Source organism: Limanda limanda, chromosome 9, assembly GCF_963576545.1.
Source record: "Limanda limanda chromosome 9, fLimLim1.1, whole genome shotgun sequence".
Taxonomy (NCBI): domain Eukaryota; kingdom Metazoa; phylum Chordata; class Actinopteri; order Pleuronectiformes; family Pleuronectidae; genus Limanda; species Limanda limanda.
Genome location: NC_083644.1, coordinates 1577341 through 1589090, shown reverse-complemented (window position 1 = coordinate 1589090; position 11750 = coordinate 1577341). Strand labels below are relative to the sequence as shown.

The 11750-nt window shown below is 45.3% G+C and overlaps 1 protein-coding gene across 1 annotated transcript in view; it reads left to right on the top strand.

Annotated features, from left to right (window-relative positions):
* pik3r3b (phosphoinositide-3-kinase, regulatory subunit 3b (gamma)) overlaps window positions 1-11750 on the top strand; it is a 161329-nt gene that overhangs the window by 51240 nt on the left and 98339 nt on the right. The window contains exons 2-3 of the mRNA XM_061078594.1: window positions 715-789; window positions 1481-1558. Coding sequence (XP_060934577.1) covers window positions 715-789; window positions 1481-1558 — 153 coding nt within the window. The remainder of the gene's footprint in view (window positions 1-714; window positions 790-1480; window positions 1559-11750) is intronic.

Sequence of the window (11750 nt, the reverse complement as noted above, 5' to 3'; positions counted from 1 at the left end):
GCATGAACTCAACTCTGACTTTTACAAGGTTTTCTCATTGCTGTATGTATGTGTGTGTGTGTGTGTGTGTGTGTGTGTGTGTGTGGTTGTGGGTGTGTGCTGGTTATTCAAGCAGCAGTACACAACCCCCTGGAGGGACACACACACACAGTCACATAAACTCAGGTTCATGTGTTCAGATGGATGAATTACAGACGTATAGGAAATTGCTCTCGGTCTAATAACTGGAAAATAAAACACTTTCATGTCTGTGTTACATTTTTCCTTTTTTTTTAAAATTGTATGTTTCTTGAGTCTGTGAGGCTGTGAGTCACGACAACACAACACAACACAACAAGTCGTCATGTAAAACACACAAGAAAAACACAACGATAATCGAAATCCAAGAAAAAACATTTTATATTTATATTTCACAGAGTAAAATCTTAATATGAATTCATAGTAGAATAGTACAGCAGTTGCACAGTATTTGTGTGTGTGTGTGTGTGTGTGTGTGTGTGTGTAGAAGTTGATGACAGCAATTAAAAAATAACTTCCTCTTGAATATTCTCTTAAAAATAAGCTGTGTTTGCAAAGTTAAAGAAATACAGAAGTTTAATGTTGATCATGAATAAATAATCAGTGGGAAGTAAGAGAATCATACAGAGGCGCTGCGTAGTTGTTTTTATATCAATAAATAATGATAATAATATTCTCTCTCTCTGTGTCCCTCAGGTGTGGAGGCGGAGCTTCTGTCTGACGCCGCCCCCTTGGTCGTGTGGAGACTCGTCGAAGCCGTCGAGAAACTCGGTGAGAAAAACTCGAGATCACACTGACATTAATCTGAGTAAAAATAATAAAGTTAATATCCGTGACATCTCAGTGTGAACGATGAGCCTGGAGTCGGGTTGTGTTTAGCCTTTAGCCTTTTAGCTTAGCATAAAAAGGCCGAAAGTGTCTCATGTTGCTTTCACCTCTAAAAGCTAATTTATTCTGCCTTGACATAAGAAAAGAGATTTTTCAGTTTCAGACGATGATGATGTTCTATGCTCTCTTTATGTTGGCGTGTTTGTTAAGCAGCACGTCCACTAGAGGGCAGTGAAGAGTTGAGAGTTCCTAACAATAATAAACGTGACGACCGAGTCGGAGGTTAAGATAATTGTCGATTGAGCGAGAGGCAGAAGTGGCCTCATGGTTACGGCAGTGATCAAACTTACCGACTCTCAAAGTGTTCGACCATCGTGGAAACTTGAACACTTTGCCACACTGCCCCCTACAATTCCTGCTGGTACTGCTCTGTTTCGTCTGTTTTGCCGATGTCTATGAGCTTTTAGATGACTTTAAGAAATACTGACAAAACAAACGCAGAGTACAGACAAAGCGCTTTAGCATTTACACGTTGGAACTACTTCTTGAAAATAACAGCGTATCCCTCCACATGTTCCCACGTTTACGCACAGTTTTTTGTCTGTCTCTGACTTCCTGTGTTTTCTTTGTGCAGGTGTGAACAGCGAGTCCCTGTACCGAGGTCCTCCGGCCTCCGGGGGACCCGTCGAGCTGCGACAGGCTCTGGACTCAGGTCAGTCAGAGTAAAACTACAAACAAGTGTTTTTAGGGTTTGGGATTGTCGGTCAGATAAAACAGTGAATGTGTTTTGGGCTAAGAACCTGAGCATCTTCTCTATGACACGTTTACTGCTGTGTCATCAAGTTATGACTGAATAGTGCGATGATGAAGTCACATGTTCTTTGGATACATTTATTTCTTAAAGACTGAAAAGTGTCGGTCGAACAGTTCATCAGATCCACTGTGTGTAGCTGTGGAGATGAGGTGAAGGAACCTCGTTGGTTGTGTTGGATCCGGTGTCTCCATCAAATCTACAGAGCCGTCAGAGCAGTGGCGTTTCCAGGGACTTTGAGGGCCCCGGGGCAAAGGCAGCTGGGGGCCCCACGCTGGAATCCCCAACCGCCGGGTCGCTGCATGTTCCTGTTCATATCTGCTCATCAATATTCAGGAGGTTGTGATTCCTGGGGGCCGGCTCTCAGCTCAGGGCCCCGGGCAACAGCATATCTTCATTATAAGTGGGGGTGTGGGGGGGATTCTGGAGCCAATCCCAGTGGACATTGGGCGAGAGGCGGGGCTACAACCTGAACAGGTCGCCAGCGTTTCACAGGATTAAATTATCAACAAACAACTGTTCACACTGTAAATATCTCTTATTGACTCCGACCTGGAATCTGGAGGAAACTCCCACAGACACGTGAAACATGAAACTCCACAAGAGAAGACCTCGGCCAAACTGGGATTCAAACTGGGACAGAACCACTGGTCCAACGTGCCACTGTCTATATACTGTTAATCTGCTGTAGGTCTGATCTCTGGTCTGCAACATATTGGGAAAGAATGAAAACAGAAAGGACCAAACTAATTATTCAACAAACAACATGTGACATAGACAGTCAAATAATCAATAATCATATAACATATATATATAGAAAATGTGATAAAGCATCACTCTTCTTCCTGTAACTCATCTCCATCACTCATGCATTAAACCATCAGGTTGTTATTCTGTCTCTATTGTAACTGTCCCTCATGTTTCACTGGATATTACACAGATCTCAGACCAGTTTCATAGTTTCCATCTGAAAAGCTTTGAAAGTTCAACCTGCTGCAGTTTGACTGAGTTTCTCATGAAAGAGGAATCAGACTGAAAGTTCACGTGATGCAACTTAAAGTTCAGAAACATCCCTGAGCTGTGCAGTGACTCCTCAGGTCCCTGGGTCTGAACCCTGATGAACTGCAGGAGCAACAAGTGTCTGATCCTCACATGTCTCAGCCTCAGAGTCTCTCTCTCTCTCTCTCCTCCTCCGGGTGAATCCAACACAAACCTCTGCTGACACCGAGCCTCCTGGGATCCGCCTGCCGAGGCCGAGAGGAGCCGGAGCAGCTCACACACACAGAAAAGTTGGCTGAGTTTGAATCGCTGAAGTTCAGGTCTGGCACCACCAGGGAGTGCTCTGGCTCCGTACTTTATTTTTGGGAGGAAGGAGGGGGAGTCACAAAATCTGAGCCGGGCCGGGAGAGTGAGGCGAAGAGAGAGGAGACGGGACGATGGAACCACAACGGTTCAACTCCAGCTCCAGTCTGATGTCCCGGAGTGGAGATGATTCACTGAAGATGTTTCCTGTTGGACTGGACTTTGGTCCTCATCTGCAGAATCATACAAACTGACTCCAGCTCTGCAGAGCTCCTGGATCCTCTGTGGAGTCAGGAGAGATCTTCCAGTTTGTATCTGTTGCACGTTCACTGGCGTCCTGTGAGTTCTCTCCTCCTGGATTCTCACATGGAGTCTTCTGGCAGGAGAAGCTCGATGTCCTAATCTCAGCTCCGATAGAACAGATCTATGGATGATATTCACGCTCCTGCAGCGATTTCTGAAAATGTCTCTGTTAGAATCAAAGAAAGTTGTAAACACAAGTTGGAATTTAGTTTGGTGTGATACCTGGAGCTGTGAATCAGTTCATTGGCAGCTCCTCAAACCCAGTGGAGATCAGTGGTTTAAAGAGATCACAGATCAGTAAACTGCACAAAGCACCGAGTCAGGCTCAATGAGGACGAGTGAGAGGAGGGAAGTCTCTTCTCTTTTCTATTGTTAAATAATTCTCTAATTTCTACTTTTCTAAGTTTGATTAGGACCAAGGATTCAAAAGAGAAAATATAGAATTAGATTTAGAATATAGATAGGCTCAATGTGGACGAGTGAGAGGAGGAAGTCTCTTCTCTTTTCTATTGTTAAACAATTCTCTAATTTCTACTTTTATTTTTCTATGATTAGAGATTTGTTTTAAAGGACCAAAGAATAAAGAGGCATAAATCAAAACAGCAAATATAGATTCTTCATACTTTTCTCAAGTCTTTGTTTCTCAAAGAAGCCAAAATAAATGAAACCATGTTGTCAGGTTTCACTCGAGAGGAGCTGGACGACTTTTTGGCTTAAAAACAAAAGCGAAGATTCAAACAATGAAAATCTGATCCATCACTTTAATGTTTCATCATTAAACTGCACAAAGCACCGACCGAGTGAGAGGAGGAAGTCTCTTCTCTTTTCTATTGTTAAACAATTCTCTAATTTCTACTTTTCTAAGTTTGATTAGGACCAAGGATTCACAAGAGAAAATATAGATTTTGATTTAGAATATAGATAGGCTCAATGTGGACGAGTGAGAGGAGGAAGTCTCTTCTCTTTTCTATTGTTAAACAATTCTCTAATTTCTACTTTTATTTTTCTATGATCAGAGATTTGTTTTAAAGGACCAAGGATTTAAGAGGCATAAATCAAAACAGCAAATATAGATTCTTCATACTTTTCTCAAGTCTTTGGATTTCAAAGAAGCCAAAATAAATGAAACCATGTTGTCAGGTTTCACTCGAGAGGAGCTGGACGACTTTTTGGCTAAAAAAAAAGGCGATGATTCAAACAATGAAAATCTGATCCATCACTTTAACGTTTCATCCAGGAAATTCTTTTCTTTTCAACAAACACGATCTCGAGACCCAGAAGTGGACATTTGTCGTCCGTGTGAAACTCGCAGCAGAGAAACTCGACAAGATCCAGCAAACACACACACATCCATATATACACCTGTCGTCCTTGGGCAGCGGGGGGGGGGGGCAGCGTGAGGCCGAAGACGTGCACACACACTCACAGCAATTAACTGACAGGAGCTGACATGTGGGCACTCAGAGGGATTTAGCATGCAGGCCTGACACGCACCCCCGACATATAGGTTGAGACAGAAAGGGGCTGAACCCACGTCCAGAGTCGCACAAAGCTGTAACACACATGGACAGATCCTATGGAATATACATGAAGAGCAGAAAGCTGGTGCACGGATTTGTGCTGACAAGTGGCTGCGAGGTCACATGGACACACACAAAGGGAGAGGTGGGCGGGACCAGCGGAGGGGGGGCGGGAGTTCAGAGACGTCGTAGAGAGTCAAGTTTTCTGCGTTTTACTGGTGGTTTCGTGCAGATGATGAAGATTTAACAAAAGGGAAAACGGTGTCACTGTCAGAGTCGTGATCAGGAAGTGAGAAACACGGAGGTCATGACATCAGACCCCCCCCCCTCACTGTACGGCTAATTTTAACAGGAGATTGAACGTGTTGCTCCTCAACACCATCATCACTATTCTAAAATCAGAGATCTTCACCAGGCCCGATGTCATCAATCATCCAGAATCAGAATCAGAATTCTTTTAATTGCCACATACAGGAAATTGCCTTGGTGTGGTTTGTGCACTGTACATAAATAACAATCAGACATTAAACAACAATATAAAACAATATAAAACAAAACAATATATACAGTAAGTTAGTTATGGGCAGGTACAGTGCTAAGGTGCAGAGATTTTCTGGAGTAGGTGATGGCGCCATATTCAGTTTTTTCCCTCCACAGTTTCATGATGAACCAAATTATTAAAGTTCACATTGTGTTTGGCTCCGGTGTTGTGTTACTTTGTGCAGACGTGAGCAGAACTGTTCTCAACGTGCTCCCTCGCGCTATCGTCCGTAAAGTTTTTATCGTCCACGCAGACGGTCATAGTTCAACTTTCTACATTTTTGTTTAGAGACTTAGTATTTTATTCCCTTTGTACTTTGTGTGTGGACTTGAGTCCTGAAAACAAACGTGAAAACTTTGGGCTCCGCGTAACATTCCTGTTTCTGGGCAGATGATGAAGTGTGTGTGTGTGTGTGTGTGTGTGTGTGTGTTGTCCTGCTCGGGGAGTGTGGTGCTGCCGTAAACAGATAAATACTGAGACATAAAGTAAAGTTATTATTAAGACATATTTACAGCTTTGTTGTCATAGTTCTGTCCACAGTTCCTCAGTTTGTGTGTTAGTGACGATCTGAAGGTGAAACTTCCACCGAAGGTCAAAGTTCAACCATGTGACTCCAGACATCAACCACTGGTGTTAAAGAGTTTAAAACCAGTAACACCAGAGTTACGTCATCGTCACAGAACCTGTGTGAGTCAGAACATGAGAGTGTCGCAGAGCGTCGTCTGTTTCACGGATCTTTGTTCGAGCTCGATGCAACAGCTCTGCAGGGAGGGCGAGCGAGCTGCTGCAGTGTGCTCTCTCTCTCTCTTTCTCTTTCTGTCTGTTGCTCTCTCTCTCTCTCTTTCTGTCTGTTGCTCTCTCTCTCTCTCTCTCTCTCTCTCTCTCTCTCTCTCTCTCTCTCTCTCTCTCTCTCTCTCTCTCTCTCTCTCCCTGTGTGTGTAATGGAACAACATTATGTAACAGGGAGTTGTTGAATTGTACAGAAACTCTCCGGCTGTTCCACAACCTCAGATGTATGTGTGTGTGTGTGTGTGTGTGTGTGTGTGTGTGTGTTTTTGTTTGGGTGTGTGTTTTTGTTTGGGTTACTTTTTCTTCTGCAGTGTTTTGTTGCTTTGCTGCATGTGCTGAATATTGAACCTATCAAAGTGAGGACATGTTTTCTGTGTGTGTCTGTTTGTGTGTGTCTGTGTGTGTGTGTGTATGTGTGTGTGTGTGTGTGAGTGTGGAGAGCATTACCTCATCGAGTTGACCTGCGATTGGTACACGGCCCGCTGGTTGCCATGGTGATATCCAGTCTTTTTTAGCCGGTTGGTTCTGCGGTGCCCACACAGAGCGAGTGTGTGTCGGCCCAGTAACTCTCAGTGTGTGTGTGTGTGTTCTTCTGTCTCTGTGAGGACCGGACCTCGAAGGCTTCAGGGTGAAGACATGTGTGAAACGTGACGATGAGGACGATCACACCGTGGAGTGTGAAGACATATTGTCCTAAACGGAGACAATTTAGGAAAATGAGGACATTTTGCAGATTGTGTGGGTGTTGTGTAAGGAGTGTGAGACATTTAAAAAAGTGTTGTATTCACAGTGAAGGTGACTTTGACAACATCTCAGGAAAGTGTAGACATGTTCGGACTCTGAGGACAAAATTAGGGGACATGGAAGACAGTGAGGACATTTTTGAAAAGAAGGTTTGCATGTGGTGAAAGATCATTTTCAGCCTTTTTCTATTTCTGGATGTTGGAAAAGTAGGATGATGTAGAATTTGATGATGAGCACAGCTTGGAGTGTGAGGACATATTGTCCTAAACAGAGACAATTTAGGAAAATGAGGACATTTTGCAGATTGCGTGGGTGTTGTGTAAGGAGTGTGAGACATTTAAAAAAAGTGTTGTATTCACAGTGAAGGTGACTTTAGTTCAGTGACAACGTCTTAGGAAAGTCCAGACATGTTTGGACTCTGAGGAAACACCAGGGGACATGGAAGACAATAAGGACATAAGTGCAAAACAAGGACATTTTTGAAAAGACGGTTTATATGTTTTAAAGAATAAGGATGTTTTAAGGAAACAGAGAATATGTGTGTAGATCTGCACTTGTGTGTTTCCTCAGGTAGTGTGTGTGTGTTGTGCTCCTACAATAACAATAATGTATCAAATGCAAGAGTTCTTTTGTGTCACAATTATTTGTGTTTGTGAGTTTGTGACAAATTTGACAGATAAACATTGAACCTGCGTTAAAATATCATTTTCAGTCTTTCTCTGTTTCTGGATGAAACCGAGGACGTGTTGGAAAAGTAGGATGATGTAGAATTTGAGATTAACTACAATAATTTGTCTGGTAAACGGAAATTGTTTTGGGCAAAGAAGGACGAAGCTTAGAAAGCGAGACGAGTTTTGGAGACGAGGACATTTGTAAAGTGAGGACAGTTTAAAAGCAGCGAGGACATTTTATCCCGTCATCATATCTTCTACTGACTTTTATTCTAGGATTAAGATTTCAATCTGTCCTTAATGTCATCACAAGCAAAGAAGCACAGACATGTAGGAATAAGTGGATATTTACATCACTGCTGGGTTTGTGTGTTTGTGTTTGTTTGTGCACTCGACACAGTTCGAATGTGTGTGATTTTTACATGGACACACACACACACTCACACACACACACACACACGGTGGGCACTCTGTGTTTTGGAAACGATGACTCATGTTGGCTCAGACTGTGGCAGAGTGAACACACACAAACATACACAATTACACACGCACACACACAAACAGTAACACACACACACACACTTACACAAACATACACACACACAAATTCACACACACACACATGCAAACGATCAATAATCATTAATTTGCGTGATATAATTCCTCCAACTTCTCTTCTCTCTCATCCTCTCTTCTCTCCTCTCTTCTGTCCTCCTCTCTCCTCTCTCATCCCTCTCTTCTCTCCTCCCTCTCCTCATCTCTTCCCTTCTCTCTTCTCTCCTCCTCTATTCCCTCCTCATCTCTTCTCTCTCATCCCTCTCTTCTCGCTTCTCTTCTCTCCTCCCTCTCTTCTCTCCTCATCTCGGCTCAGATGGATGGAGACGTTTCTTTCTTCTTCTAATTCGTTAACTGTCCTCCTCTCATCTCTCCTCTCCTCTCATCTCTCCTCCTGTCTTCTCTCCTCCTCCCTCACTTTTCTATCCTCCTCTTTTCTCTCCTACACTCTTATCTCATCCCTCTCTTCTCTCCTCCTTCCCTCTCTCCTCCCTCTCTTCTCTCCTACTCTCTTCTCTCCTCCTCTCGGCTCAGATGGATGGAGACGTTTCTTTCTTCTTCTAATTCGTTAACTGTCCTCCTCTCATCTCTCCTCTCCTCTCATCTCTCCTCCTGTCTTCTTTCTCCTCCCTTTCTTCTCTCCTCTCCTCTCTTATCTCCTCCTCCCTTCTCTCATCCCTCTCTACTCTCCTCCTCTCCTCTCTCCTCCTCTCGGCTCTGATGGATGGAGACGTGTCTTTCTTCTTCTAATTCGTTAACTCTTCTCCTCTAACAAACCCATCAACCAATCTTCGAGCCCGAACCGTTAAATAATCCTTTCTTCCGCTGCACCTCCTTTATGTACTCTTCAATCTCTCCGTCCCTCGTCCCTCCTCGTGCTCTATCTCTTTTTCTCCTCCCTCTTTTTATTCACTCATTCATCACCGTCCCTTCTCCTCCCCTCCCTGCCTTCGCTGACAGGAGCCGCTGAGTTCAGCAAAACACAAATTAAAAGCCCCCCCTCCCCTTCTCCTCCTTCTCTTTTCCCTTCCACCTCCATCCCTCCGTTCTCTCCGTCCATCCTTCCTCTCGTCTGTCGGCCGCCGGCGCAGCTATTGGTCGGAGGTGATGTCACCATCTTGCTCTGGCGCCCGTCAATAACCTGTTAGAAGCCTTTTTACACTCGGCCGCCGCAGAATCTCTCTCTCTCTCTCTCTCTCTCTCTCTCTCTCTCTCTCTCTCTCTCTCTCTCTCGTGTGTGAGCAGTAAAAAGGAGAGAGACTGATATTTAATAAAAGTGACGAGTGGTCCTCTGTCAGCAGGAGCAGGAAGTTTCACGTCATGTCGAGGAGATGAGGAGCAAAGCTCGGCGGCGTCCTGCTGTGTCTCTGAAGCGTCTCATTCCACCGGGGACAGAAGACTCTCTCTCTCTCTCTCTCTCTCGCTCTCTCTCTCTCTCTCTCTCTCTTGTCTCTGACACGACTCTGTCTCCTGAAATTACATCCTCGCCTGAAAGTTTTTTTCTCAGCCGCTGCCAAACTCCAAAGTTTGTGTCTCAGGTCCGACACAAACATTTGTCTTTCCTGACCCTGAACTCTCTCCACAGTCTCCATCGTCCCCAAACCGGCCAAGTGCACGTAGTGGACTTTATTCATTTACCACAAACTCTCTTCCTCTCCTCTCCTTTCCTCTATCCCCCTCTCCCCTCTTCCCTTCCTCTCCTCCTCACCTCCTGCTGCTCCTCCTTCTCCTCCTCCCCTCCTCTCCTCTCCTCCCCTCCTCTCTTCCTCTCCTCACCCCTCCTCCTCTCTCCATCTCTGTATGTTCCCTTCCTCTCCTCCTCTCCTCTCCTCCTCCTCTCCTCTCCTCTCCTCTCCTCTCCTCTCCTCTCCTCTCCTCTCCTCTCCTCTCCTCTCCTCTCCTCTCCTCTCCTCTCCTCTCCTCTCCTCCCCTCCTCTCCTCCTCCTCTTATCCTCTCCTCCTCTCCTCTCCTCCCCTCATCTCCTATTCCTGTCCTCCTCTCCTCCTCTTCTCTCCTCCTCCTCCTCTCCTCTCCTCCTCCTCCTCCCCTCCTCTCCTCCTCTTCTCCTCCTTCTCCTCTCTCCATCTCTGTATGTTCCCTTCCTCTCCTCCTCTCCTCTCCTCCTCCTCTCCTCTTCTCCTCTCCTCCCCTCATCTCCTCTTCCTGTCCTCCTGTCCTCCTCTCCTCTCCTCCACTTCCTCCTTCCCTCCTCTCCTCCTCCTCCTCCTCCTCCCCTCCTCTCCTCCTCTCCTCCTCCTCTTTTCCTCTCCTCCCCTCATCTCCTCTTCCTGTCCTCCTGTCCTCCTCTCCTCTCCTCCTCCTCCTCCTTCCCTCCTCTCCTCCTCCTCCTCCTCCTCCCCTCCTCTCCTCCTCCTCTTTTCCCCTCCTCCCCTCATCTCCTCCTCCTGTCCTCCTGTCCTCCTGTCCTCCTCCTCTCCTCCTCCTCTCCTCCTCTCCTCCTCCCCCTCCTTCCCTCCTCTCCTCCTCCTCTCCCCTCCTCCTCCTCTCTCCATCTCTGTATGTTCCCTTCCTCTCAGTGATGTCATCTCCACCATATGTTTCCCAGTAACATGAACGATTCCTGTGGCTTCACCTTCTGTTTGCTTCTCTCCTTTTCTCTGTTTCTTCTTCTTCTTGACATTTTAAGTCGTCATATCTTCTTCTGTCAGATGGTTTAACTCAAGCGATTCTTCTACAGGAGGAACTTCCTGTTAGTGTTTCCTCAGATGTGATTGATGCTGTAAATCTCAAGTGGTTTTCTCTAACTCATAATTTCAGATTGTAGATTATTCAAGTCGACATCAGAGTTAAAACCAAATGAAGGAGATTAACACAGTTCACATAAACACAGATCATGGATTATTTTTACAGAAACTGAATATGATATAACGTCTCAGCTGGATTTGACTTGTCTTGTTCCTGGAGCTTGTGAGAAAGAGTTTCTCCTGTTGGTCTGAACTCTGTTCCTCAGATCAGAGACGATCAGATCAGCTGCAGCGTGAGACCAACACCAGCAGGTCTGAGTGACAGCTGACGAGCTGACTCCTCCTCTAAAGCTGATTCTCTCTCTCTTATTATTACCTTCTGGCCTGTGGGTGAACTTCCTCTCTCTCTCCGTCTGGTTCGGTTCCTCTCTCGTCTTTGTTCCGTCGCTGTGAGAGTTTCTGTCTCTGCCTCCGTGTTGTGATGTCTGTGTGAGCGTGTGAGGCGAATGCCAAGGACGCACTCGGAGCCGGGAGGTGAGCAGGTTCACCAACACAAGTATGTGCACACTAACACAAGCCGCACACTTTCACACACTCACCAGCCGTTGTGCGATCTGTGAGTGTTTTCACTTCAGGAGCCGGATGAGTTCAGAGGGTTCAGATGGAGATGATCGCCCCGAGGAGCCTTCAGCCTCTCTCACTTCATCCTGCGGTCGGCCGGAGGAATAAATCCTTTCTTCTCCTTCCCACCTTTTTCTCTCCGGTTCATTTTTTATTATTAAATCATCTGGATCTTCTGGTTTTTGTTCTCAGTTGCAGCTCCGAGCTGAACAATGGACGACCCTGAAAATGAGTCTTAATCACACGGAAACAGCAAATATTCATTTATTTTTCACATTCTATAACAATTTAATCTCTATATAATAACAGATGGAAAATAAACCAAACAAAGAAATCTAAGA